Source organism: Typopeltis vanoorti, chromosome 5 (assembly GCF_054136105.1).
Source record: "Typopeltis vanoorti isolate ZY-2024b chromosome 5, IOZ_Tvanoo_1.0, whole genome shotgun sequence".
Lineage (NCBI taxonomy): Eukaryota > Metazoa > Arthropoda > Arachnida > Uropygi > Thelyphonidae > Typopeltis > Typopeltis vanoorti.
In genome coordinates, this window is record NC_143553.1 from 40,059,210 (window position 1) to 40,084,871 (window position 25,662).

General features: G+C 35.3%; 1 protein-coding gene across 1 annotated transcript in view; it reads left to right on the forward strand.

Annotated features, from left to right (window-relative positions):
* The first annotated feature begins 707 nt into the window (after positions 1–707).
* LOC150106331 (uncharacterized) overlaps positions 708–25,662 on the forward strand; it is a 404,058-nt gene continuing 379,103 nt past the window's right edge. Inside the window, exon 1 of the mRNA XM_090393084.1 lies at positions 708–985. Within this exon, the coding sequence (XP_090249210.1) occupies positions 780–985 (206 nt within the window). The 5' untranslated portion in view covers positions 708–779. The remainder of the gene's footprint in view (positions 986–25,662) is intronic.

Genomic DNA, 25,662 nt, shown 5'->3' on the forward strand with positions numbered 1-25,662 from the left:
CGCTGCTTGTTCCAATCAGTATCGTAATGTCTAGTTTCAGAGATAACGTGAACTCATTGAAAATTTAGAAATCAAGTATAGAATTTTAACTGACTTCGATTAAAATAAATATAATTATTGTTGTATTAATCTTATTTCTGTCTTGCGAAAGAAATATATAAACGTAGCAGATTTTTTCTGTGATTTGGTTTTGTTAGCTTTCTTTAAACTTAGGATGACCTTGAATTTTAATCGAACAGAAAACCCAAATTAAAATTATTCCCGAAGCATAAATGCCTATTTAAATTTTACATCTGGTTTCAGAATTTGCCTTTTAAACTACACACACATTAAAACAATGCTAAAACTGCTTCATCACCAGGTAAGATGTTTGTTATCGGAGTAGCTGCGCGTAGCCCGACCAGTTTTTTTTGTTGTTCCAAGAACAACCTGTAGAGTATCACTCAGTGACATAGTTTCGTCCCTTGCTTCTCTCTAGCCATTCAATGAACTTCCGGCATTGTTACAGGTGAAGTTATTGCGCAACAAGTTTCCGACCACCACGTTACTAGTACAGCTACGGGACGACTTCGTTCGTCAGTGTGATGTTTGCCAGGCGAAGTGCATGTGTCTGAAGGACGCCAGTTTCTGGGCGCAGCAGCAGAAACTCGTGAATGCCAATGCACGTTATGCCAGCCGTATTGGATTGCATTCAAAGTAATGGCCTGTCGGGCCTAAATCGAATCAACCAGTGCGGGAACTTTACCGACGACGTATCTTTAGGTTATAAAGATTGCAACATGGTGACAAACAGATCACAACTTGCTGGTGTAATTCTCACCGACGAACGTTCGTCGAGTAAGAGTCACTTAACTGACTACTACCACATTGTGCTTGGTGTGTTGTTCATAGAGGATGTGAACGTGAAAGCAGAGGAATTGCGAAGGTCTATGTGTTTCCAGTTATCATCATTACCAGCCTCCTTCATTTTTCTCACTAAAGAGGGGTAAGTCGTTGTTGATATTTGTTAAGGAACTTAATTATAGTAACACAGGTTAGTAACGTAAACGATTCCGAAAGCTGGCACAAAAGCAGATGTTTGAAATGCTTACTTTTGCATCTGACCTTTAGATTTTGGTAAGGAAGAAGTCGGAGGTTGAAACGAAATGTCACTATTTAGGTCGCCGTTCAAGCGATTATTTTGCACTTTTTTTATTGTTTTAATTCGAATTTTTGCTCATAATATGCGTTTTATACACTGCAAAGTCAGGCGATGCATTTTATATTGATACTGCTTATCAATAGAACAATGGGTTTGCGCATGCACACTTGTTGCAAGTGTTATTAGTGAATGAAGAGTTCATTAGTATGTCATATCATTAAAAAAAGAAATTCTTTTACTATGTTTCTTGCGATCCGTTTTCATTATTTACTGTTTCAGTTATTAATTTAATTTTCTACTTGTGTTACAAAAGACATGCTTCTAACAATAAATCTGCACATCTGACCAATTTAATTTCTTCGTTTGAAGAGGTATTCCAGGATGGAAACATTTTGCAAAATCAACATCATAGCATTCTAATGGAAATCTTATATATTTGGACCTCTGGTATATATAAGGAGTGTTCTTTAAATGGGGTACAACTTTTTTTTGGGGTGGAGGAAAAAATCTGGATCGTGTAGGGAGAAAAAAAATATGGATAAAAATCATCGTGACACCAGAGAGTGGATGTTTAAGCTCTGAAATTTTGTGTGGAGAGGGAGAAAGGAAGGGATTTTTTTCTTGAGAAAAGTGAGATATCATTGATAATATTATGCTACAGATAATTTCTGAAACATGCGATAATATGCTACTAATTTCTGAAGCATACGTCCTTTCATATTGTGAAAATTCATCAAATATTAACGTTAGTGGCACGGTCAGTGAGGTTGTGATTTCCCCACATTCATGCCATTATTCATCGTACTGTGCAATATGATACGGTGTTTTTGTGCTAATGTACGGTTTTTTCAACATGACTCATTACTCTAGTCGAAACAAGAGTTATATAGAAACTTGGTGTATATCAGAAGGCAATCTTTGTTCCTTTTATCTGAGTTTTATGCCGGATAATCTTACTTGACCTTGAACTTTTCATTTAAGATTTTATTCCTTTTGAAGGTTTGCAAAGAAATCTTTTCTTACTAGAATAACGGTACCTATTTTCTTCTACATTTTATCAAGGAAGGAATTTCTTTGTGATTACGCGGATCACGTACAGAAATCCTACTGCATTTAAAATGAGTCAACAACTAAAAACCTGTTTCATTTTATTTAATGCTTTCCAGTGAAGTAATTAATTACATATAATTATATGTAATTAATTACTTCACATATCTCTATGAATTCTTTAATTACAGATAAAATGAATAAATTCTCATTTTTGTTAAGGCGCATTTCAGATTTCTTACATATTTTATATGGTCTATCTTGTAAAGCATACCCGGTATTGAAGAAAATACAATTAACAGATGGCGAACCTGATTCTTTTTTTTTTTTTTTTCTACCGATGAGGTCTTTTTGCATACCTGAAATATTTGAAAAATACAAAGATCTGATCAATTAATTATAAATATTTCAGGCTGATCTATAAAACGTTCTTAAAATTACTGCATCGAACTAAATTAGTTATATAAACAAAAAAATAACAGAATGAACGTATTAGTGGTAATTCTGATATTTTAATTGTTTTATGATGCATTGAAACATAGAACTAGTAATAATGTGAACTTCATCATGCAACGTATCAAGAATTTGAAAATGATTAAAGATAGAACCAGTTTTAAAGTATCGCATATTCCTTTTATTTTAACCTTTACTATTTTTGCTTTGTATTATTATGGTTAAAATTTAACAGGAGGCTTAGTTTCTTGTAAATTAAATTTCGCTTGACAGTCATAGAAGCACGATGTCACAATAATACAATATATGCACATTCTTTTTAATATACTTATTTTTCTTGTCAAAAAAAAAAAAAGGGTAAAAAAAAAAAAGAGCAAAGAAACCAAACCATTTGACATGCAAGAGGAACAAGTGGGATGGAAACAGAGTTGAACTAGACTGGGTTGCTCTCTCTCTCTCTCTCTCTCTCTCTCTCTCTCTATATATATATATATATATATATATATATATATATATATATATACACACACACACACACACACACACACACACACACACACACACCAATATTTTTTAATTGGTTAATGTGAAGGAATGTAACACTTCCTTCTTTACATTCTTTATCTAATTTTCGTCTGTAGTTTGATGAGGATGTTTGGAGCAACTTCGGTCCTTTATGAATATCACTACATTACATTATAACACCTTTTGAATTGAGTCTCTCAATTCAATGTCATTCAATGAGTTTCATTGAATGACACTGTTTCCTAAACGGTAACAGCTTAGATTTATAAAATTCTGCGTAATACAGCATCTTATTATTAACTAAATAAAAGGACTTGCATTGCTACTGGAAATTCATAAGGAGTGGAAGAAATACTGTATTGTAGAATTTCCCTGCTTCCTCTCGTCATAACTTAAAGGTTTCGTTTTGTTCTTCGGGAGACACCATATTACAGAGTTCCGCGTTGTGGTACTACTACTCTTAAATTGTATCAGCTAGGACAGCTGAATTTGGTGTACAGTTCCATTTTATCATACTTTTTTAAAAGTAGTTTAAGAAGCAGATCGGGCCTTAGAACCAAGCGGTTCTAAGGCCCGATAGCCTTAGAACCCTGCGATAGCCTTAGAACCCTGCGATAGCCTTAGAACCAAGCGGTTGTTTTAATCCTGCTCCATTTGAGAGGGGAAAAAATACCATTCCTGAACCAAGTTCGAGAGTGAAATTTTAGTACCAGCGTGCTCTTATATCTGGAGAGAAATCTTGCACTGTGGTACCAGAGGTTTCTATTAAATCAAGGAATTATATCATTCCTAATTCTCAGTATTGCTTTTGCAATAAACAAACTAAATGACCAGTCTTTTAAAATTGTAAGAACTGACCTGAGAACGTTCGGATCTACGTAATCAACTAATCTCTTTCTTCTAGATAAAGACCGAAGCTGCTAGTATTATAATATCTATCTAATACAGGAAAACCTTGCTTAATGCGCGCAAAGCGAAATCGTGTTAAGCGAATACAATAAACAATAGGAATAATTATAATTCATCCATCAGTTAGCGTAAATTTGAAAAAAAAATTGCAATATAAGCTATATTAGAGAATAAAATCATCAAAGTTAATAAAAAAAAATTTATTAACTTTGATTTTATTCTCTAATATAGCTTATACTGCAATTATTATTATTATTATTTTTTATTTTTTATTTTTTTTTTTAATGTTACAGTCTTGACAAGTAACAGACTGATTTGGATGAAAATTGTAGATAGGAAGTTAGTAATGATGTAATTTTTTTCATGTAGTACTATCATATCCTGTACACCCCCTTGAGGGTACATGGCAGGAATTTGATGATGATGAAGTTAATAAAAATGAATTGCTTAAATTTTTATTTAATGTCTAAACCACCGGTTGAGAACCGATAGTTTCTGTTATTGATTCAGTTATTTCAATAACTGAACTAAACATTCATATATTCAGTTCAGTTATTGACTGAACTAATAGCTTTATTAGTTCAGTCAATAATTCGTTCAGTCCTATCTTAATGCCATTAAGATAGGCACTGAACAAAAGTGTCAGCTATTTTAAAAACAAGGGGTACAATTTATAGAAATGGGTTTAAAAGGGGTACACAAGTGGAAAAAGGTTGGAAAACAATTTGATTGAGCTACTTTTTTACTAAATAAATAAAAATAAATAAATAAAGATGTGTGAATAGTGCTTGAATTTTTCATTTTGTCATGCAATTTACGATAGCTGGCGATCGCTTTATCAATATTTCGGCGGATTTCGAAGCTTCGTTCCATATCAGGATCAGCATGAAATAAAATTTCCTTAGCATACTCAATATGATTTGAAAACTAGCTCAAGTTCTTTTGCAGTTAGCGTCTTAGTCGTAACATTCTTTTCTTGTTCGCACTCCTTATCATCTTCTTCATATGCACGCTGTTCTTCTAGTTAAAGGAGATCATTCTCGCTTAAATGTTCTGAATGGGAATCGAGCAAGTTTCTCACATCTTCATTATCCAGTTTATTAAACCCAAGTTATTTTCCATTTGTGCTGATTTCTTCAATAATCTTCGATCTTGGATTTTGCGCACGGTAAACTAACTTACGCTTGAGTTTAAAGTCGCCTTCTGCATTGCCTCCCTAATAAAAGTTTTAAGATTTTCTTTAGATACTTTGTATCCTGTTGAGATGCTTCAGTTTTACCTAGGAAAGATTTTGTTGGCATACGCTTCCAAAAAGAGACCAGTTGAACATTGATTATCGATGTTAAATATTGCCGATCGTCATAATCACCCTTCTGAATTATCCCTTGCAATTGTTCAGAAAACTTGGCTGTAGAATCCTTATCAGCACGAGAAGATCCAGTTATTCTTACGTTATGCAGTCCAGTTCGATTTTTAAAACGGTCAAGCCATCCTAAACTCACAGTAAAGTTTTCACATTCCTCTTGAAATTTAGTCTCTTTCAATGAGGTAAAAATATTGAGAGCTTTTGCCTGAATATTCCTTGTACTAAGAGGTATTCTTTTTTGGTTACAATCCTCAATCCAGAGTGATAGAAGACGTTCCATCTGGTGATCTGCATGCTTAAAGAAGCAGTAGCAACTTTTCTTGTTCTTTGCTCTTATTTAATATAGTCCAAACTGTAGATTCGCTGTATCCCAGGTCTTGCACATTCATTGTTATTACTAGCGCCACTGTCATGCCTCTTGATGACTTCCAGCTTTAGTGCTCGCTGCATATTGGGGGACAAAAATTTCGCATAACGTAAAAAAATCGCGCTAACTGATTAATCACTCACTTAAAGCGGTAAATAGTATCATTTCGCTGATTATCGTGCATATCGAATTTGCGTTAAGCGAGATTTTCCTGTATTTGAATCTCTCTATTATGCTCTGATTAATACGAACTTCTCTTTTCCAACAACTTAAAAAAAAAAAAAAAACTGTAATTAAACTATGCACATTTTTTTAATGCCTTCATAAGTAGCGAACAATACTTGGTTGGTTTGTAAAAGTAAAAGGCTGAGGCCAATCTTGAGACTGGCTAACTCACATTTAGTTGAAAAACTTATGTTTCCTGGTGCTTTCAACGGAAAGGAGTCATCGCTATAGACTGCACTGTAACGCCGAGTAGTTTTGCTTTGTGTGTGTGCGCGTGCGTGTGTGTGAGATAAGGTATTTAAGTTTTTTTCTTAGAAAAAAAAAAGTACTTTTACATTTTCAATGTCATCACCTTTTTTTTTTTTTTTTTTTTTTCCTGTCAGGTGTTTATATTATCGATTACTGATTAATATGAACTTGGTAAGTTAAACCTGGGCATCATCGAAACACTATCTTTTATTTAAAAAAAAAAAAAAGATTAAAGGATAACATTACGGGCATCGTACTAATATCTGAAAGAATGATGATTATCAGGATAAGTATGCTATCAGCTAATGAGAGATAATTAAAAAAAAAAAATCCAGATAGAGAAATGCGTGTGGCGGGAATTCCTCTTGGGCATTGCTTTCAGAATCTTGCAGCTTAGATGCAGCATTCAAACCGAAAAGCTTCTTTCTTCCAATAATCTACTGCAGAAACACTAATGCAGTAATTTACTACATTAGTAATATACTACATATCTGACTGTTGCTTAACAAAATATTTCGTTTCAGGCATAGAGATAGATGACACTACGCATCTTGATTAATTTCGTTCTAAAAGGCAGTTTATTTTGCACTGCAAATATTGGGATTTTCCAGTGAGGAAAACCCAGCTACCTACTCTCAAAACTAAATAACAGAGGCAATCTTCCTCTTGGAAGTGTTTCTAACGGAGAACACAAGTATAATGTGTTCTAGTTATTTGGATTAGTGCAGAATGGTCACGAAATGTTACAGTGAGTTCTGTCTGTCAGTAACGTGTTTTCATATCTTGTTTTCGGAGGAAGAAAAAAATAATCCCAATTTTCTAGGAACTTCCTCTAATCTCTCTAGATCTAATAATCGGTACACAAAGAGCATTTGTATTGTTCGAGTGAATGACTCATCCTTGAGAATTGATAAGTGTAAATACTCGTAATGGTAGGACTGGTTGGCCTAGTGGTTAGCATATCCTCTCACTCCAACGAATAGGCTGCAAGTTTGAACCCACCATGCACATAGATGTCCATGAGTGCTTTCAGGTGGGATGTGAATTTCATCGCCCGGTGGGAGACCACTATTCGGCTTACTGGAGATCTGAAGTGAACTGAGAAAGTTCTGTGTTTAGTCTCTAGAGCAGGGTTTCCGGATTGTGCAAAAATCTATAAAATTAATTAAAAAAAAAAATAGGCACATTCCCTAGCTCACCCACGGTACTGATGAACTACAGGTTTACATCTTTTTGTGGGTGGAAGACACAAATCGATCGGTTAGATATAATCGACGTGTGGAGGAGATTTAAATATGTCAAACTGCTCTGGATTATTATTTAAAGGCTGGCATTGCTTACCTTAAACAGTATCTTACTTAATGTAAGTAAGCTATATTTAAATATGATTTAATTTAGTGTTGTCCTACTTTCCATAGTGAGATAATTGGCGCTGTTAACGTTCAAATGATCGATTCAGATAGTCTGGTTACCAGATAGCATCTCCACTTTCCAACCAATGTGGATTCGAATGGACTGTGGATTCGAAGGCACTCTGCCATGGATGTGTGTGAATAGACAGTTTCACTTCCCGGCATAACGCACTTCCTTACTTATTTGGACGCCCAAAAGAGCTTTAAAAAAACCGTGTTTAGAACCAGTAATCGGTTGGTATTGAGGAGGGTTTGGGGTTGTAGTAAGGAAGCATTATTTAAAAAAAGAAAACATTGAATTTGTATTAAAAAAAAACTCATGTTGTTTAAAAAACCGTTCTGTTTATACTTAACTTTAGTCCTTAGTTTCTGAGATGCAAATGCTACATAAATATAGAAGTGGACGTGATCTTTAACAATTTTTAACTTCGTTTTCTAAGTTTGAAACACGTGCACATAACATCTTCAATATTATTTCCCATTGTCGAGCAGGATAAAGTAAAACACACACAGTTAACTAACAGAAACGACAAGGAATAATTGCACAGCACGTTTTCGGCTTTAGATAATATGCTGAGTAGACTCAGTTGCCTGAGCTGTCGAGATCCCGCACACCTTTATTTCCCACGCAAATTTCAGTGAGCATAAGCCTGCATGTACACGCTGCATCATTTTCGTTCGCCTCTAGCTGGTAAAATGCACGTCGATTCCTCGTCACAGACACCTTGTAGGGAATCAATTCTCTTTTCATATATGACTTAGTTAATATGTTCTTCGACGTAACGCTCGCCTTATCTGATTTCCAGTCACACTCTGAATATCTTGATATTTGTGACAGTTCATAACTATTTATTCCAAATAACTGCTGAATTTCTGAGATGTGTGGCGCGCACATCTCGCCTTAAATATATGCCCCTGTTTAAAGCTCGTTCCAGTATTTTCTAACTTTTCACACATCCATGGTATACTAAGGTTTTTACAACCTTTCATGAATAGGATTGTTATTAAAAAAAAAAAAAAAAAAAAAGCTTCACTTTTAAGAGTTGCTTTGCACCGAATATTATTTGTTTAAATTCTGTCGTGCAAGTCGCAGTTGTGATGATAGTTCATTTTTGCTTCTAGATTGTGTATCCCATTTCTAACTGCTAGTGTATCCCAGCTCTCATGTGTTACAGTATTTTTTTGATGACTGCGCACCACAGTTGTCAAACTATTTCCACATTCCCGTTTATTCTTACTGCTAAGGTTTCCTTGCACGTGAAATGTCATGCGTACATAATAGGCAATAAAATAGTCCCATTTCCGTCTACTGTATGGAGTTTGGCTGTTGCATGGAAGGCTACTTCTGAACTGGGTTTCCTTTTTTATGTGATGCGGGATAAACAGTACTCGTTTGCTCTGTAGTAAACATAAGATGTATATAGTAAATATACATCTTATGTTTACTAAGCCTCAAGATGGTTTCAGCATATGAACACAAACATTGAAATTATATTATATGCATAGTAAAATTTCGAAAACCTCTTCATTACGTCAATATGTGTATGTCATTCTGATGAACACACATATGGGCAAACATATGTGTGTTCATCATTTTCAATATGACGATACAAGTTTGGCTATGCATATTCAGGCTGTAAATGAGAAATATTTTACAGCCTGAATATGTAATTCAGGCTGTAAAATTGGCCTTAATCGGATGTTCTGTCGGTGCACTATTGGAAAGACATAAAACCGCAGTGTGTGCATTTACATACCAGTTTGACCTTTAAATCTTCGGGATATATTGTCATATTATTGATAAGCCTACTGGTTTTGCAAAACCAGAGTCTTCTAAAATTCTTTAAGTATTGGCATTCCTTAAAAACTATCGCATCTTTGCATTTCCAAGAACGTGCAGCGGTATCCTATTTGCCCGCCTACAATTAAGATAGCTTTGTTATTTTTAAAGTTAGTCAGAATTATTTTAATTTGTCACATTCCTTTTTTTCCCCCCATTTTATTTATTTTTCATTTGTTGATCGAGTTGCTGCGTTTCTTAGACGTGGCAAATAGGGTCAGGTTGGGGTGTTCGAAGATATCCGTTACTGAAATAATATGCTTGATGTAATGCAAAGCTAAAGACTGCTTTCGCTGTCAAGATTGTAGTCTGACATATGTCAGACTACAATCTTGACAAGTAGCACTTATCGCTACGATACTGTAAACATATGATGTAGCGGCGATATTGAATGCATTTAATGACCTTCGCCCCCGTTACATAGGCTTGTGCATGCTCTTCCGCTCATTAAATATACCTTACTCGTTAGACCAGTGGTTCTTAACCGGTGTTCCCCGGAACACTTGTGTTCCGCGAACTGGTTACAAGTGTTCCGCGGTGAAAGATGTCACATGATATAGCTCTAAGTGTAACTGGCTACTCTGATCCTAACAACTGAAGATTGCTATGCGTGTTGACTTCTAAACCAACAGAACAAACCAGCATGTTGTGAAATAGTAAACATTATGTTTGGCGACGAAGCAAAAAAGGAAATTATGAAAATTCCTCATTCGGACGACACAATAAAAAATAAAATTAAAGATACCTCAGATGATATTGAGAAAACAGTTACCAATAAACTTTCTAACAACATTTTGCTTTACAAATTGACGAATCCCCTGATATTAGCGGTAAAGCTCATATACTAGGATTCGTTCGTTTCATTAATGAAAAAGAAATAGTGAATCAATTTCCATGCTGAGAGAACTTAAATAGCGTTAATACAAGTATCCAATGGAAAAATGAAAATATTTTGACATCCACTGACAGATTGCCAGCTTTTCAGAAAAAAGTATCTCTTTGGAAAGCATATCAGAAAAAAAAAATGCGCTTGATATGTTTCCTTCGTTCCATAATAATAAAAAAAAAAAAGTTGAGGGAATTATTTCCGTTCTAACAGAACATTTAACAATGCTGGAAGAAAAGATTTAAAGTTACTTTTCTTCCTTAAATACACACAATTATGACTGGATACGAAATCCATTTATCACAGTTAATACATCGAATTGTGAATTTTCGTTACAAGAAGAACAACAATTAGTTACCTTGTCAACGGGTCGTACTCTAAAAATGAAATTCTCTGAAATAACTCTTCAGGAATTTCGGATTTTTGTCCAAGCCGAATACCCAGCTCTCTCCACAAGGGCACCGAAAATTTTGTTAGTTTTCAACAGCATATTTGTGTGAGCTCGGTTTCTCAATATTAAATTATCAATATAAATCGTGAAAGACTTACTAATATAGACAAAGAGATGAGGGTAGCTATATCACATATTAGACCTGATATTGCTGAAATCTGTAAAAGCCAACAAGCTTTTGGTGTTCCCCAAATATTTCTTATAATTCAAAAGTGTTCCGTGACTTCGAACCACTGCGTTAGACAGACAAAGAGACACACGCAGCTGGGTCTACACGATTTGATGGTCTTGTGTGGCGGATCAAACAAACAAACAAACAAAAAAAAAAAAAAAAAAAAAAAAAAAAAAAAAAAAAAACGCTTGTGCGATTTGTAACATAAAAAATAAAAATAAAATCAGGACTTACCCAGCATATCCCTACGAAATTAAGCCAAGTTAATTGGAGTAAATCATCAGTCGCATCCTTCATCTCATCTTCCCGTAACAATTAGAATCACTGCCTGTTACGAACTCGGCTTCTTATAAGAGTTGCACATTTATTTAGAATTTTCTAAACGTGAAATCATTTATAGTACAATACATTCGATCCTGTCTCCAGTAATCGATTATCTCTCTCAAGCCGGATTTGTCTGTATTGTAAGAGTCAAAACCCGAGTTTCTAGCGGGATGAAACTATGCCACGAGATATGAGCGGTGTGACTCACCTTCATTTGAAAAGTCCATGAAAATGTTCTATTACCGTCGGGACTCTGGACTTCTTTACTAAAGGACGCATTGGTTACCGGCTACACTACGGAGAGCGCAAACTATCATCATAGAAAGAATAAAAATAAAGAAATTAGTTGCCCTAAAGAGTTAAATAAATGTTCCACGATGATTAACCAGTTATACGTATTACGACTTGTATTTGTTTAAGAACGTTTATATGTTTAGTTATCGAAGCTAGTTGCTAATCAGCTTTTTCAAATGAAATTTGAAAAATATAACCCTTGATTATGCTCCAGAAACTTAGTAACAATATGAATAGATCTTTAATAAATTGTAATTACACCGGACTGTAGGCTTTAGTACCTGTTGGTTACCGGCTACACTACGGACTTTTCCTCACTTAAGTTATTCATCCATAAAAAAAAATATTTTATAGTTTGCGTCTGTGTGAGTAGTGGAATAAAATAGTTTGCCTTCAGTCGGAGGTGGAAAGATTTTTCATCCCGCAAAACAGGCCACCTGACCGATTAGAAGAACACGCGATTAACGTGATATACTGGTCTCATGATGGTCTTTGTTGCTTCGGTTGTAATTCAGACCAAACGTCAACGGGAAATCCTCGCGCGTCAGTAGCAAACAAAGCAGAGCATCCAAAGAGACTGAACTTATTTATATCAAATATAAATAACAAGTATTCCTCATATGTGTCGTCAAGGGCTGTACAGGATACGATGATAGTTCCGCGCGATAACCGTACGGTATTACTTACTTACTTAATCCTCTTCACTCTACCTGGGAGCATAGGTCTTCCACCACCATTTTCCACCGGACTCTGTTTTTTGCTTCTGCTTTCATTTGGTTCCAGTTTTTATTAATATTTGTTATTTCTTTCAGTATTGTTCTTTTCCATGTTTCTCTTGGCCTTCCTCGTCTTCTTTTACCCTGTGGTTTCAATCTAGAGCCTGTTTTTACTATTATTTTATCTTCTTTCCTCAACACCTGCTCCTACCATCTCCATTTCCTTTCTCATATCTGTTGCAACTTGGGTTTCTGGTTTGTTCTCTGCCATAGTTCTTCGTTTGATATTTGTTTTGGCCAATATATTCCCAGTATCATCCTTAAACACTTGTTTAGGAAGACCTGGACATTGTTAACTATCTTTTTGTTTTACATCCACGTTTCTGATCCATACATTAGTATTGCCTTTACATTTGAGTTAAATATTATCATTTTAGTTTTTATAGACAAATTCTGGTTTTTCTACATATTTCTAAGTTGGTTGAAAGTTGAATAAGCCATCTGTTTCCTTCTATTTATATCTTCGGTAGTTCCTCCTTTTATTGATACTATTGAACCAAGGTATATAAATTGTTCTACTTCTTTAAGCGGCATTTCTTCTATTGTTATTTGTTTATTTTGCTTTGCATTTCTTTTCATCAACATTGTTTTATTTTTATTTATCCTTAAGACCAACTTTTTTGGCTGTTTCTACAAGTGTTGTTGTGTTTTGTTCTATATGTTGGTGCTTCTGTGAAAGTAAGCAGATATCATCTGCAAAATCTAGATCATGGAGTTGGTTTTGAAGTAACCATTGTAATCCTGTATTTCCATCAGATACTTTTCTCATCACCCAGTCTATGACAATTAAAAACATAATAGGGGAGAGTGTACAACCTTACCTTACTCCTGTCTTTGTTTTAAATGGTTCTGAGAGGGTATTTCAATGTATTACTTTAATTTCAAAATCTTCATACATTTATTTAATTATTCTTATTATTTTTTCTGGAAGTCCATAATTTCTAAGTAATTTACATAGGGAAGATCTGTTTATACTGTCGAAAGCTTGTTCAAAATCGATAAAATTTAAATATGAGTTGCCTGCCATTCCAATGATTGTTCTATGATAATTCGTAAAGTAGCAATGTGGGTGGTGCATGATCTATTGGCTCTAAATCTTGCCTGTTCTGGTCTTAGTTGTTTTTCTTTTTTTTTATTTTGATTCTTTCTGGTATTATTCCTTGCTAGTAGTTTACTTATAACACTCAGCAATGTTATACCTCTCCAATTTTTGCATTCAGATAGGTTCCCTTTTTTGGGTAATTTAACCAGTAATCCAATATTCCATTCATTAGGCAACTCTTCTTTCTGACATATCTCATTTAGTAAGGGATATAATATCTCCTATAAGTTTTGTATTTGCTTTTAGTATATCGCCTGCTATGTGTCTGCTCCCGGTGCTTTACCTGTTTTGATCTGAGTTATTGTAATTTCTATTTTTGTTATTTCGTTCAAATTTATATCTAATGATGCATTTTGTTCATTTAATTCTAGGCCGTGGTCACCATCAGTCATTTCTTGAAATTTCTCTGAGAAGAATTCCACTCATCTATTTATCTGTTCTTTTTCATTTAATAATAGTTATCCTTCTTTACTGTATATAGGAACTATCCATTTGTTTCGTTTTCCACTTAATTTCCTTGTAATATCATACAACTTTCTAGTATCATTTATATATGCAGCATCCTCTGCCTCTAGATCCTCTATGTATTTTTCTTTTATCATTTCTTGCACTTCTTTGTTAATTGCTCTATATCTTTCTGCTTGTTCAATATTTTCGCCAATCTGTAACAGTTTCTCTCTCCGCTCTATTTTTAATTTGGTGTTTTCTGATATCCATTCCTTGTCTGTATTAGTTCGAAATCCCAATATATTTTCTGATGTGCTTATTAGTATGTCTTAGTCAAGTTTTCCTCTATGTTATCTCCTCTTTTTTCGAGTTTATCCCATTTATCCTGTAGAGTTGTTATAAATTTATTTCTAATCTCGTTGTTTTTGAGTTTTTCAATTCTAAACCTCTTCCCATTGTGCACTGTTTGTTTATTTTAAAATATTTTTACTTTCATGGTGGCTGTTCGGAGAAAGTTATCTGAATATGCTTCAGCTCCGCTTTTAACTCTGACATCCAGGAGTGATTTCCTCCAATTGCTTGATATATGGTCTATTTGGTTCTTTGTCTTTCTATCTTGTGCTATCCATGTCCACTTGTGTATTTTTATGTTGGAAGAGACTCTCTCCTATTACAAGCTGATTGAACATACAAAAGTCTATAAGTAACTCCCCATTTTCATTTATTTCTCCTTCTGCATACTTTCCCATAACAGTTTCTTTATAAGTATTATCATTTCCAACCTTAGCATTGAAGTCTCCAATTATAAGTTGCATATCTTTTTATTTGTTGTTTCTATACTTCTCTGTAGCATGTTATAAAAATTACTCTTTTCTCCCTGGATCGCATCATTTGTTGGTGCATATATAGCAATTATTGTGATGTTCTGTTTGCCGGCTTTAAATCTAGCGTTTAGTATTCTTTTGGATATTGGGTTTTTCACTCCATTAGTGCACCATGAGCTTTCTTTGTCATCATTAGTGCAACTCCCTTTATGTGGTCATTCGTATTAATCAGAGTAGATTAAGTAGTAACCAGAGTTTAATTTGATTTTTCCAGTTCCTATCCATTTCGTTTCGCTTAATCCCATTATTTCTAGTCTGTATTTTTCTAGAACTCTCGAGACTTGGTATGTCTTCCCAGTTTCGAACATGGTTCTAACATCCCAGTCCAAGTTTCTCTTTTGGTAAGGTGTCTGTCACTTTCTTCCGCACCTCTGCTTCCCCAGAAGGGCTTTCACAGAGGTGCCTCGTGTTCGTGGCAGTGTGTGTTCTATTTTCTTCATCCGGTATCACATTTTGGAAGGTTTCAGTTTGCATAGCAAAGATTTTTTTCTGAGACTGGGTTGCTCGTCCATTTATCCGGGCTTGGGACCGGCATGTCAAGTTTTCACTAAGCATGGCTGGGTTGTAAGGTATTACTACCTTCCCATTTACTCCAAATTAGTCGGTTATTTGTCAGGATTCCAATATTGCCAAATTTTGTATTTCGGTTTTCTAAGGTACGTCGTACTGTATTAGTCTTCCTCTGGAATCTTTTCCCTGCCATCCTGGCATCGAAAACTTCTGCTAATCCTTCCTCTCCCATTCAGTTAGTGACCATACTAATTTAGATTACTCTTCTTGCACATTACTGAACACTAATAATGTCAAATACCTTCCTGATATCTTCATTTTTAATATGAACATTAACGCCATCTGTCCACTTGTTTTCTTCAAATTATCCTAATTTTTCTCAAACTTTCGTACGATCACTAGTCTTTGATCCTGTTTTCTTTGTAACTCAAATTTCAGATGCGTAAGTTAAAACTAGTTTGAACGTTGTCTTATATTTCTGAACGTTTTTGATCGAATGCTATCTACTCTAGGTGCTTTATCACATTTCAGGTTCTTGATGGCCTATTCTACCTCAAGTATTGATATTATACTTTTGACTGCATTCCTCTTGAATATTTTGTAACACTGTTCTGTCACGGCTGGTTTCATTTGATAATCCTCGAAATAATTACTCCTTATATCCAGAATATCTTTGTTCACCTTTTCATTTGTTTTCTTTTAACAGCATTGTTTCCTCCATTTCTAAGCTTTTTCATTAGCTTTCAGACTATTTTCCCACCTTCCTGATATTTATCTTCTATATTTTTACCAAAGTTTTCTCATGATTGCTTCACTTAAAAAAAAAAAAAAAATTCTGTATTCTCTCAGAGTGCATGTAGACTTGACATGCTGGTAACTTGGAATATCCTTCCTTCCTTTTCCGCAACCACCTTTTCAACTTCTTGAGTGACCCACGAAGTTTAGATTTCCTATCCTATTGTTCTAGATCTTTCAAAACATCAAGCAATGTTTGTTTGTTTTTTCAGAGTGTGCCACTGGATCTACAAGGTTATTGTTTCAAACTTTTCTTTTCAAAAATTCTAAACATTAGTTTTATGCAAATACCTGATACGATTGACAATCAGTGAATGCTTGTTAATCCCAACTTGGGCATGAATAGAAACACCTCGGCGGAACTGCTACTCTGCATTTGCACGTTGAGAAGGAAAATCCAATGGTTGCAGATTCAGCTAACTACATGTTGGATTCTGAAAGTGCATCGGACTATTTTGAATCACAAGGTGCACGTGACATGTAAAAACGATACACGTTGAATACGTAAGCTTCTGTGGTTTAGCAGCTCTGTAGAAAATTTTCGGTATTAAGACCACATGTTTTTCGACTTATAACAAATTTAATAAAATAAACAATAACCCTACAAGTTTCGTAAGTCGACGGACTTACATCGGTAGGGGGTACTAACAAAAGTTATACACAAAAGAGACTAGAAACAAATAATTATACATAGCAGATCCTTTCTTTTAGGCTTGCGCGATGATCCAAGTACATTCTTGAAAATTATGGAGACAACTACCGTGTTTGAGTCAACTTTAGTTTAATATAACTAACTCTACATTCGACGTTTCAACCTTTATATCAAGGTCATCTTCTGGAGCATATGCACTATATACAAAAAACAAGCTAACTATAATCTATCTGGTTTGTTAAAGTTACTGACTAACCGTTACAACAATTGTTGGCCTGACCTCTAGTGAAAAAAAAAAAAAAATAAAATAGAATATACATCAACGCTAGAATCCTATTATTAATATCTGTTTTGTAGAATCACATTGGGGACAACAACAAGTCTGTGTGTGTGTGTTATATAATTTACAATATGATTATACATGTACATTCCAACTAGTTGGTATGGAATGGTTTCTAATACTAGCTAGAAGTTGGCTAGAGTCCTGATTTATGCTGGGTCTTATGTATTATGTAGGTTGAGTGTGTGCCATCCAGTTGTTGGTCAGTAACCTTAACAAACCAGATCTATTGTAGTGTAGCTTGTTTTTTGTATATAGTGCATATGCTCCAGAAGATAACCTTGATATAAAGGTCGAAACTTCGAATGTAGAGTTTAGTTATATTAAACTAAAGTTTTACTCAAACACGGTAGTTGTCTCGATAATTTTCAAAAATATACATAGCAGATGCTATCAGAACTTCACAATTGGTACATACAATCAAGTCAACAGAATAAACAAAACTTTAAATTACTCTATACGCATTGGAACAATGCTAGTTGTTGCTGTCACGTTCTGTAGCATGGCGTGTGTCGTATCCCGGGTCCGAGGTTGTTACATTTTTAATGAAAAACCAAACTTGGTGCAAGATTAAGCCTTGATTATTGTTACATTGTGTGGGGATCCGCAGCATTTCAGAGGCTTCCTTGAACTTTCCTGTAAAACAATTATGATCAGCGCATAGCATTTTTGTTGGCTTTTCTTGCCAAGGTGCTTGATGGCCTGTGTTTGTTGTATGGGATTCCAAACCTGCTGTCATATTTTTTCGACATCTTTTACGTGTTGATACATGCGAATACCCCCCTCCCGACCTTCCCTCCTAGCCTACATAGGCATTACCACAAGAACAATGAATCTCGTGAATGCCTGGTTTATGATGTTTGAGGTTTTGATGGATGTAAAAATTTGGAGATTTAGTGGTTTAGCAGCTATACAATGGAAAAAAAAAAAAACCACTTGAATGTTATAATCACGGAGAAACGTTGCAACTTTGTAACATTTTTGATGCAAGGCGACGGGAAGGTATTCTTAAAATCTTGTTTATGTAATTGAGCTGTCGAAGGTGTATTAAGAATTTTGTTAATTATCTTGGGTTCATATCCATTGAAGGCCTCAGGTGGCGCAGTTCTTCATTCTTTTGTTTGACGTACTGGAAATATGGTATGCTCTATCTCGTAATATTTTAATCATTGGTAATGTAATGTAACTTTGTTAAAGGACGATGGTGTGGAGCGGTTTATCTTCCAGTCGCTGTAGTTTACTGAAAAGGTCAGTATTTTTACTACTTTGTTTACTTCGAGAAGGATATCAAGCTTTTAAAGCTGGATGCAAGCTGTTCAGATAATCTTTAAATTGAATTAAATCATTCGTTTTTCCTGACAGAACATCAAAATTATCATCAATGTAACGTAACCAAGTTTTTGATTTCTTCTGACAGTTTTCAACAGCGTTCACTTCGAAATTTTCCATAAAGAGATTGGCTAGCGCTGGTAATGTAGGGGGGGGGGGGCATTACAAGCCCTCAAGCCCATCTTTTTATTCCCAATATTTATCATGAAATATGTAAAAAGCGCTTTCCATGCAGTGTTTTGAATAGTCTTTGTCCTGTGGGAAAGCTTTTGAAGAAGATCATGTGTCATCCAACATCTAAACTTGTGCTAGGATGTCTGAAGACTATATTTAAATTCTTTACCTTTTCAATAAAATGCAAGCCATTTTTCACACATGACTTTAAGCTGACTTTAACAAGAAGAACATCTAGACCACACAAAAATCATCTTTCGTCCAAAGTGTTATCTGGTACCGAAAAGAAACTCTTAGCTAGAGATTTTAATTTTGCCTTATCCCCAAAAAAACATTCCGAAAGTGAATATCATAGCGTATATGGAAAAGTGAATACGCCATCTCTCAAGAGACTTCAGACTTCATCCTCATTCAAACTTCATCCTTATTACTAAAACTAAATTATCACCTAGAAACATCCCGAAATTAGAGTTGCCAGCTCTTAAAGAATTACAAAGAGATAAAAACAGAGTGATAGTTAAAGCAAACAAAGGAAATGCAACAGTGGTTATGAACACAGATGATTTCTTAATCACATATGTTTCAAGATCAAGGACAGATTTTCTTCAGAATTGATTCATCTTTCCTCATAATTTTATAAATAAATTTACCCCCCCCCCCACACACACACACGAGAGGTACAAGAACCTATAACACATCAGTGTAGTCCAGGTGAGGATTAATAAAGAAGAAATTTCTCTCTCTCTCTCTTGAAGAGCTGGAGGTTGAAGTGTTTGGGAACCATATTATGAAGAAGGCTTTTTAGAGGACACAGCGGTAAATGGAATAAATGAGGAAGAAGAGAAGCAGGTTAGATGTATTTCTAGTTGTATTGAAAAGGGATGTTGGACAGCTGCTGCTCTTGTTTTAACAGGTGAAACGAAAATCAGGGAACGACGATTGACAGTTCGCTGGGGAGCAATTCATCTAAAAAAAATTTAAGAGGATTTTAGGTGCACCACTCCAAATGCGTGACAGTACTCTAAACATGGATGAATTGGAATTCGTCCACGGTTAGTAGCCGGGTTGGTTTTAAAATAGCATCTTGAGTGGAAAAGAATGCTTTTCAGCAACTTCAATTTTAGAAATTGAAGATGTTGACGCCATGTGTGTGTTTATGGCTGGAGGCAAATGCCAGGCCAAGCGAGAGATCTGATCCTGTCTGATTTGTGTATTAATGAAGTAAAAGGTGAGCTGAGATCCCCTTTTGGAGAAAAGGCAGGACTGAGTCGTGATGGCAGTGAGGGTGAGCAGGTTTTCCTTGCTCCACCGAAGGATAGTATGTAGATCATTGCTTACCGCATGGTTGCTCGAAGAGAGTGGCATCCACCATGAATTAGAAAATTAACCATTCTATTGGATAATGCTCATTCTGTATGTTTTCTTTGGGAAAAAAAATCAAGATCCAATGCAAAAATTAAGTTGTAATTACTATCGGAAGATCCTAGTAAGTTTGGAAATTAAGAAAAACGAGCTTAACAGTTATTGGAGTTGTGCTTGTTTTCATTAGTAGAGATTCGCATTTTTCACTCTCTATCACTTTACCTGAAATCGTCTTTCATATTTGAATGTAAATGGTTTTTTTTATCATTTTTACTGTTTAATAAATATGGTGTCGAAATGGTTATAACAAATTCCGGACATCGTGAACAAACTGCATGGAGGAGAATTAAGTTCTAGGTAGTGCATTTTCATGAGAACGGCTTATATGGAGCTATATCGTCATATAGTATATTCACTGTATATTGTTTAGCACTTAGTGTTGACGATTTTATTCAAAAGGACTCATTCTGATTGAAAAGCAAAGTGTAGGCTCGACTTCATTACATTTCATTGTTGACGTCTTTGTGGCTTCTAATTTCTACACTGATTCCAGCATTTTTTCCACTATTGGAAACGTCAGTCTTCATTCATGGGTTTCGCCGTCTGTGACATTTTATGGATCTCTAACGGAATTTTCAAATTTCTGTCTTTCAACGAGTACCAATGATGCAAGACTACGGTTGTGTTATTCTTGTCCAAAACTATTGCACAAACACTGCGACATCCATCTGGGCATTGTCGAATTCTGAATGCACAGTTCCTTCACATCAGAGAAAGCAGTCATGCTCTTCGAATGAAGGATGTCTAATTTTCTTAGAATGCAGTGGTCACGAACTTTAACGGCTAATGGCTGCTTGTAACCTTTCAAAGTTTTTATTGAGTTTAAAAACAAATTTTGATCCAAACTCTTTGCCCTTGAATAAATGTACATTTCGATAGTCATAGACCACACGAAAAAAAATGAAGCCTCATTTTTGATTTTGCACCAAAGCTATAATGCAGCTATAAAGCATATGTGCGAAGAGGCCAGACACTGAGCTGTTTCTTTTCGATCAGAGCGGTCCTCGATCTCAGATCGAAGATCACTGTTTCACGTCAGTAACATTTCGATTCATCGCTATTTCCTTTTACATAAACGAAATGACATTCATTATTTATCACACAAACATCTTTTTTTGTCTATGTAAAAGATACCTTGTATCGTCTCTAGTCAGCAGTTCCAGAATAAAGGATCCTGACTTGAATCAAGTCTCGACGGCCTTCTGATGGGTTGGGGACTCCCAAAATAATCGAAGTAACTAAAATCATTGTAAATATGCGAGAAAGTATATGCAACCCATGTCATGTAAATTGTTTGTGTGGCAGAACCCTATTATTCGTATAATAATATTTTCTAATTAACTAATATATAATAATAAAAAAAAAAGTGAAACAGTATACGGAGCGGAGAGGATTTTTACAGATGATATGAAACCAGAAGGATGGATTTAGTGGGGGGGGGGTGAAATTCTTTAGGTTAAGAGGGTGCGGAATTTAGCTAAAACAAACGAGGAACCTAAAGTGAAGGGGGAGGGGGATGTAATGAAAGAATGAATAGCTCCCTATTAGCTTTGATATCAAAGATGCGTGTTTCAGTTAAGCTAGAAAAAAAAGGAAGGGTGGGAAGCAGGAATCCTTAAAATGTAAGGAATGAGCGATGTCCTTCTCAGGGTAAACTCTTCTGTGGGGTCTAAAGTCCAAGGCCCAGCTGATGTTTATAGATGATTAGTTAGTGCACGCTGCGATTGTTTCCGATTGCCTTTTCTGTTTGTGGTTGTTTTAAGGGCTGTAGTGTGCTGACATAACACATCTGTAGTTGTATTTATTTTATTGTACTGCATTTTCTGTTTCTTTCAGTATTCTATTCGGGGTATAGGTCGATTGGGGGAAAGGGAAATTTACATTACTAAACTGTCTTCTGAGTCTGGCGCATGCTGATCTCTCAAGATTTAATAAGATCTCGTATTAAATTGGTAAGTATACCTCCATAATGCAGTGCTGGATTACCCATTAAGCAAAATAAGCATGAGCTTAGGGCAGCAAGGGAAGGGAAACACCATAGAATTAAGAACATAACAGGTAGGGGAAACACCACAGAGTTGTTTCCCCCTAACTGTTATGTTTTTAATTCTCAACTCTTTCACTGTCACTCTCGACTACAGTCGAATTTTTTGTAATTGTAATTTTTTTTGACGTGTTCCACTTTAATATGAATTGTTAAAAAAATAAGTTTTCTTTAGTATGTTGAATGACTAAAGTTTAAAATTTCGAAACCGTTAGACATCGATCCGGAGTTCAGTATGTTTGACTGTCTTACCAACGTTTTCTGCATGAATTCGACTGTTTTTCTAATTATTATAAATATATATGATCCATATTCTTCTATGGTATTTTGAATTTTTATTGGCCAATAAATCTAAAAGGCTTTGGATTTATTGGCCAAAACTGACTGATTTTTTCGCAAAACGTACACATAAACTTATTATTGAATCTTTAGTGTCTTGTCGGTTAAGTAATAAAAGGTCAGTTGGTCTTAATCCGACCCCTCCATATGACATTTATATTGGAAGACATATAATTCAGTGAGCCAGAGGAAGGTGGGGGGGTATGAAGTTTTAGAAAATTTGTATGGCTTGTGATTAGTACAGAATAACATGCGATATTTGAAGTTTATAAATATATGCAGTAGGACTCTATGGATATTTCTAATATAGGAGAATTATAGTCCTTTTGTTTTGTGTGTGTGAAGTTTTGCTGTTTCACTGGCATGTACGTAGGGTTCGCTACTGCCTTTGCACAGGGTGTTCTCCTTCAGTTGTTGGATTGTCTTGGGCTTGTTCACATACATTTTTCCTTCAGGTTAACTCCAAAGGAGAACATTCGTGCAGAAATTAGGGCGCTGCAGTCAGAAAAACATTACCAACTAACATGAAACATACTGTAGAAAGGACCCGTCTTTGTGAAGCCGAAAATGGAAGGCATTTACGTGATGTGGTTTTTCATAACTAATAAAAAAATCTCCCGATTCTGTATTCCATTATAAGAAAAAATAATTAATAAATAAAATAAAAAACTATTAAATGTTTAATTCCTCCTTCGTGACTTATTGGCCTCTTATACACTCACTGGGTAAGAGCGTAAATCTCTTGTGTCAGCGGCATTGGAGAATGTCATTAAATATCCTGAAATAAAAACTGATAACCAATAACTAATGAGATTACTTATGGCATTACTAATTTTATCCTAATAATATTATAGCCATAATCCCAATTCTTTTTGTCTGTAGTTTTTAAAATTAAATAAATCTATAAATAAATTTTAGGCCTACTCATGACCAGAATATTAGTTCTTAATTATAAGAAGTGTTTTGTGCACTTACATACCATGTATTTTTCTATATCCCAACTTCCTTACTATATTTACTACCATGGTTATTACCCTCTTTATGATAAACAAAAACACATTTGACTGGGGAGAAAAAAAAAAAAAAAGACCTTACATTTATTAAACCTGATCATCTTCCGAAACATCTCACATCTAAGTATAAATTTTACCAAAAAATTACCAATTCTGGTATCTGCAGTCGCACTTAGTAAAATCGATTACTCTCACATAATTCCTTATTGTTTTATAAATTCACACCTCCTCATTGATTTAAGCAAAAAAAACCTAGCAGCTTATGAAAAGACAGTCCTACTTGAAAGCATCCACAATGAATCAACGAACTTTTCTATATTCTAACCCTACCTCTACTCCAAATTTCAGGTCCTATTCACCACTAACTACCAGCTATGCAATTTGCTACAACTGTCTTCCACACTTCCTCTTTCAACTATATCTTCCAGTACAGCTTGATTCTATACAGGTAAAGTATATTTGCTAGCATGATTGCGATATCTTTCTTCTACGTCGGATCTTATGAGAGATCAGCATAACCTAGACTCATAGTGCATTTTTGGAAAGTAAAGCTCCCTCCCGGATCCACCCAGCAACAGGTTTAACTAACAGGTCACAACAAAAGAATAAATACAGTTACTGAAATGTCATTTCCACAGTCTTGAAATACAAATCTCAGGAATAGTCGCAGTACACACACTGACCAGTCATCTATAAACCTCTGCAGGGCTCTTGGACCTTAGACCATATAATTTACCAGTATAGGTGATTTTTCGCAGTGAAGGACGTCACTATTTCGCTTCCATAATATCAGATAATGCTTCCTGCTATTCCTTTCTTTGTTCCGACGATGGTATAGTTAGCGGAAACACACATAACATCAGACAGGATACTGCTCATTCTTCCTTCCATCTTTTGCATTCACTTCTCTCCTATTTCCTTGTTTGTCATAGTCTAAAGTCATCTCTCGTTCCTGTCTTTCTCTTTTCTTTCTCCACTGTAGCTTTTTGCTTCCGCCTTCTGCTTTCACAGGTATTGCAATAGTTTTTTCTTCTTTTTGAAATGCGCCTGCGTAGCCAAGTCGGTTAGCCGAGTGGTTAGCGTATCCGCTCTTCAGCCAAAAGGCTGGTTCGAATCCCTCCGTGGGCATGGATGTTTGTGATTTTCTGTGAAAATACTAGCGGTGGTGGGCAGTAGATGGCGTTGGTGTAGATGATGGTAGTTGTTGTGGTTTGCTGTAGTGGGTGGATTGAGTGGTGGAGTGGGTGCCCTCCATCGATGAGTCTTTGAACTCCTTGGAGGTGTCACGTAATAATAATAATGACTGTGCCCGTTGGTGGAAAATCCTGGGTTCAAATCTCGTGTAGGATTAGAAAAGCTTTTGCAAGGGCTTTTCAGCTAAAAGTGAAATATAGAGGTAGGAATTTTCTCTCCCAAATCTTGGAGTTTTTTCATTACCAAGACAGGCGAAATTCAAAACAACCCAACTAAAAAACCCAAAAGCCGGCCGAGTGGAAAGCATCTCTAATCGAGAGCCCTCCTCATACTAAGAAGCTTCTTGAAGGGTTTCTACCTTTCCTGGGAGAAGGTACAAAAAATATGTCATTCAAATCCAAGTGTAGCATGGGTGATTGTTCGGCATATTTACGAAAATGTATGAAAATCAGCCATCAAAAGACTAAAACTATGAAATAAAATAAAAGGATAATTGTATTCACGGTAGAACACACATTGTTTATGGCACAATTTTTAGTGAAGGCGTCAAATTAATAGGGAAACAAATAACAGAATTACTATTTGCTTCTAAGGCTGGTATGATGGTAAGCCAGTTGAATAAACTATTATGGAACAAGAAAAGCATCATCAAAATTACACGTCATCTGTAAGATTCTTATTTTAAAATTAATTTAAACACTGACTTACATATTGCTGACTTGAAATTTTGGATGATGCTGCTGCTCTCGTTTCATAACAATTTTTATTGCGATTCAAATAAAGTAATAATCGGACATTTATACGAGTTCTGAGAAAAGTCAAGGCATTGAACAGATGTCGCAACAATATTAAACCATGAAGCTATTAGAAAATAGCTTGGCATCATTAGCATTTAAGAGTATGTTTCAGAGAATTAATTTTAGATAGTGTGGGCACAATTAGGGAATGGTGATGAAATAGAGTATTGGAGGGGGGGGGGT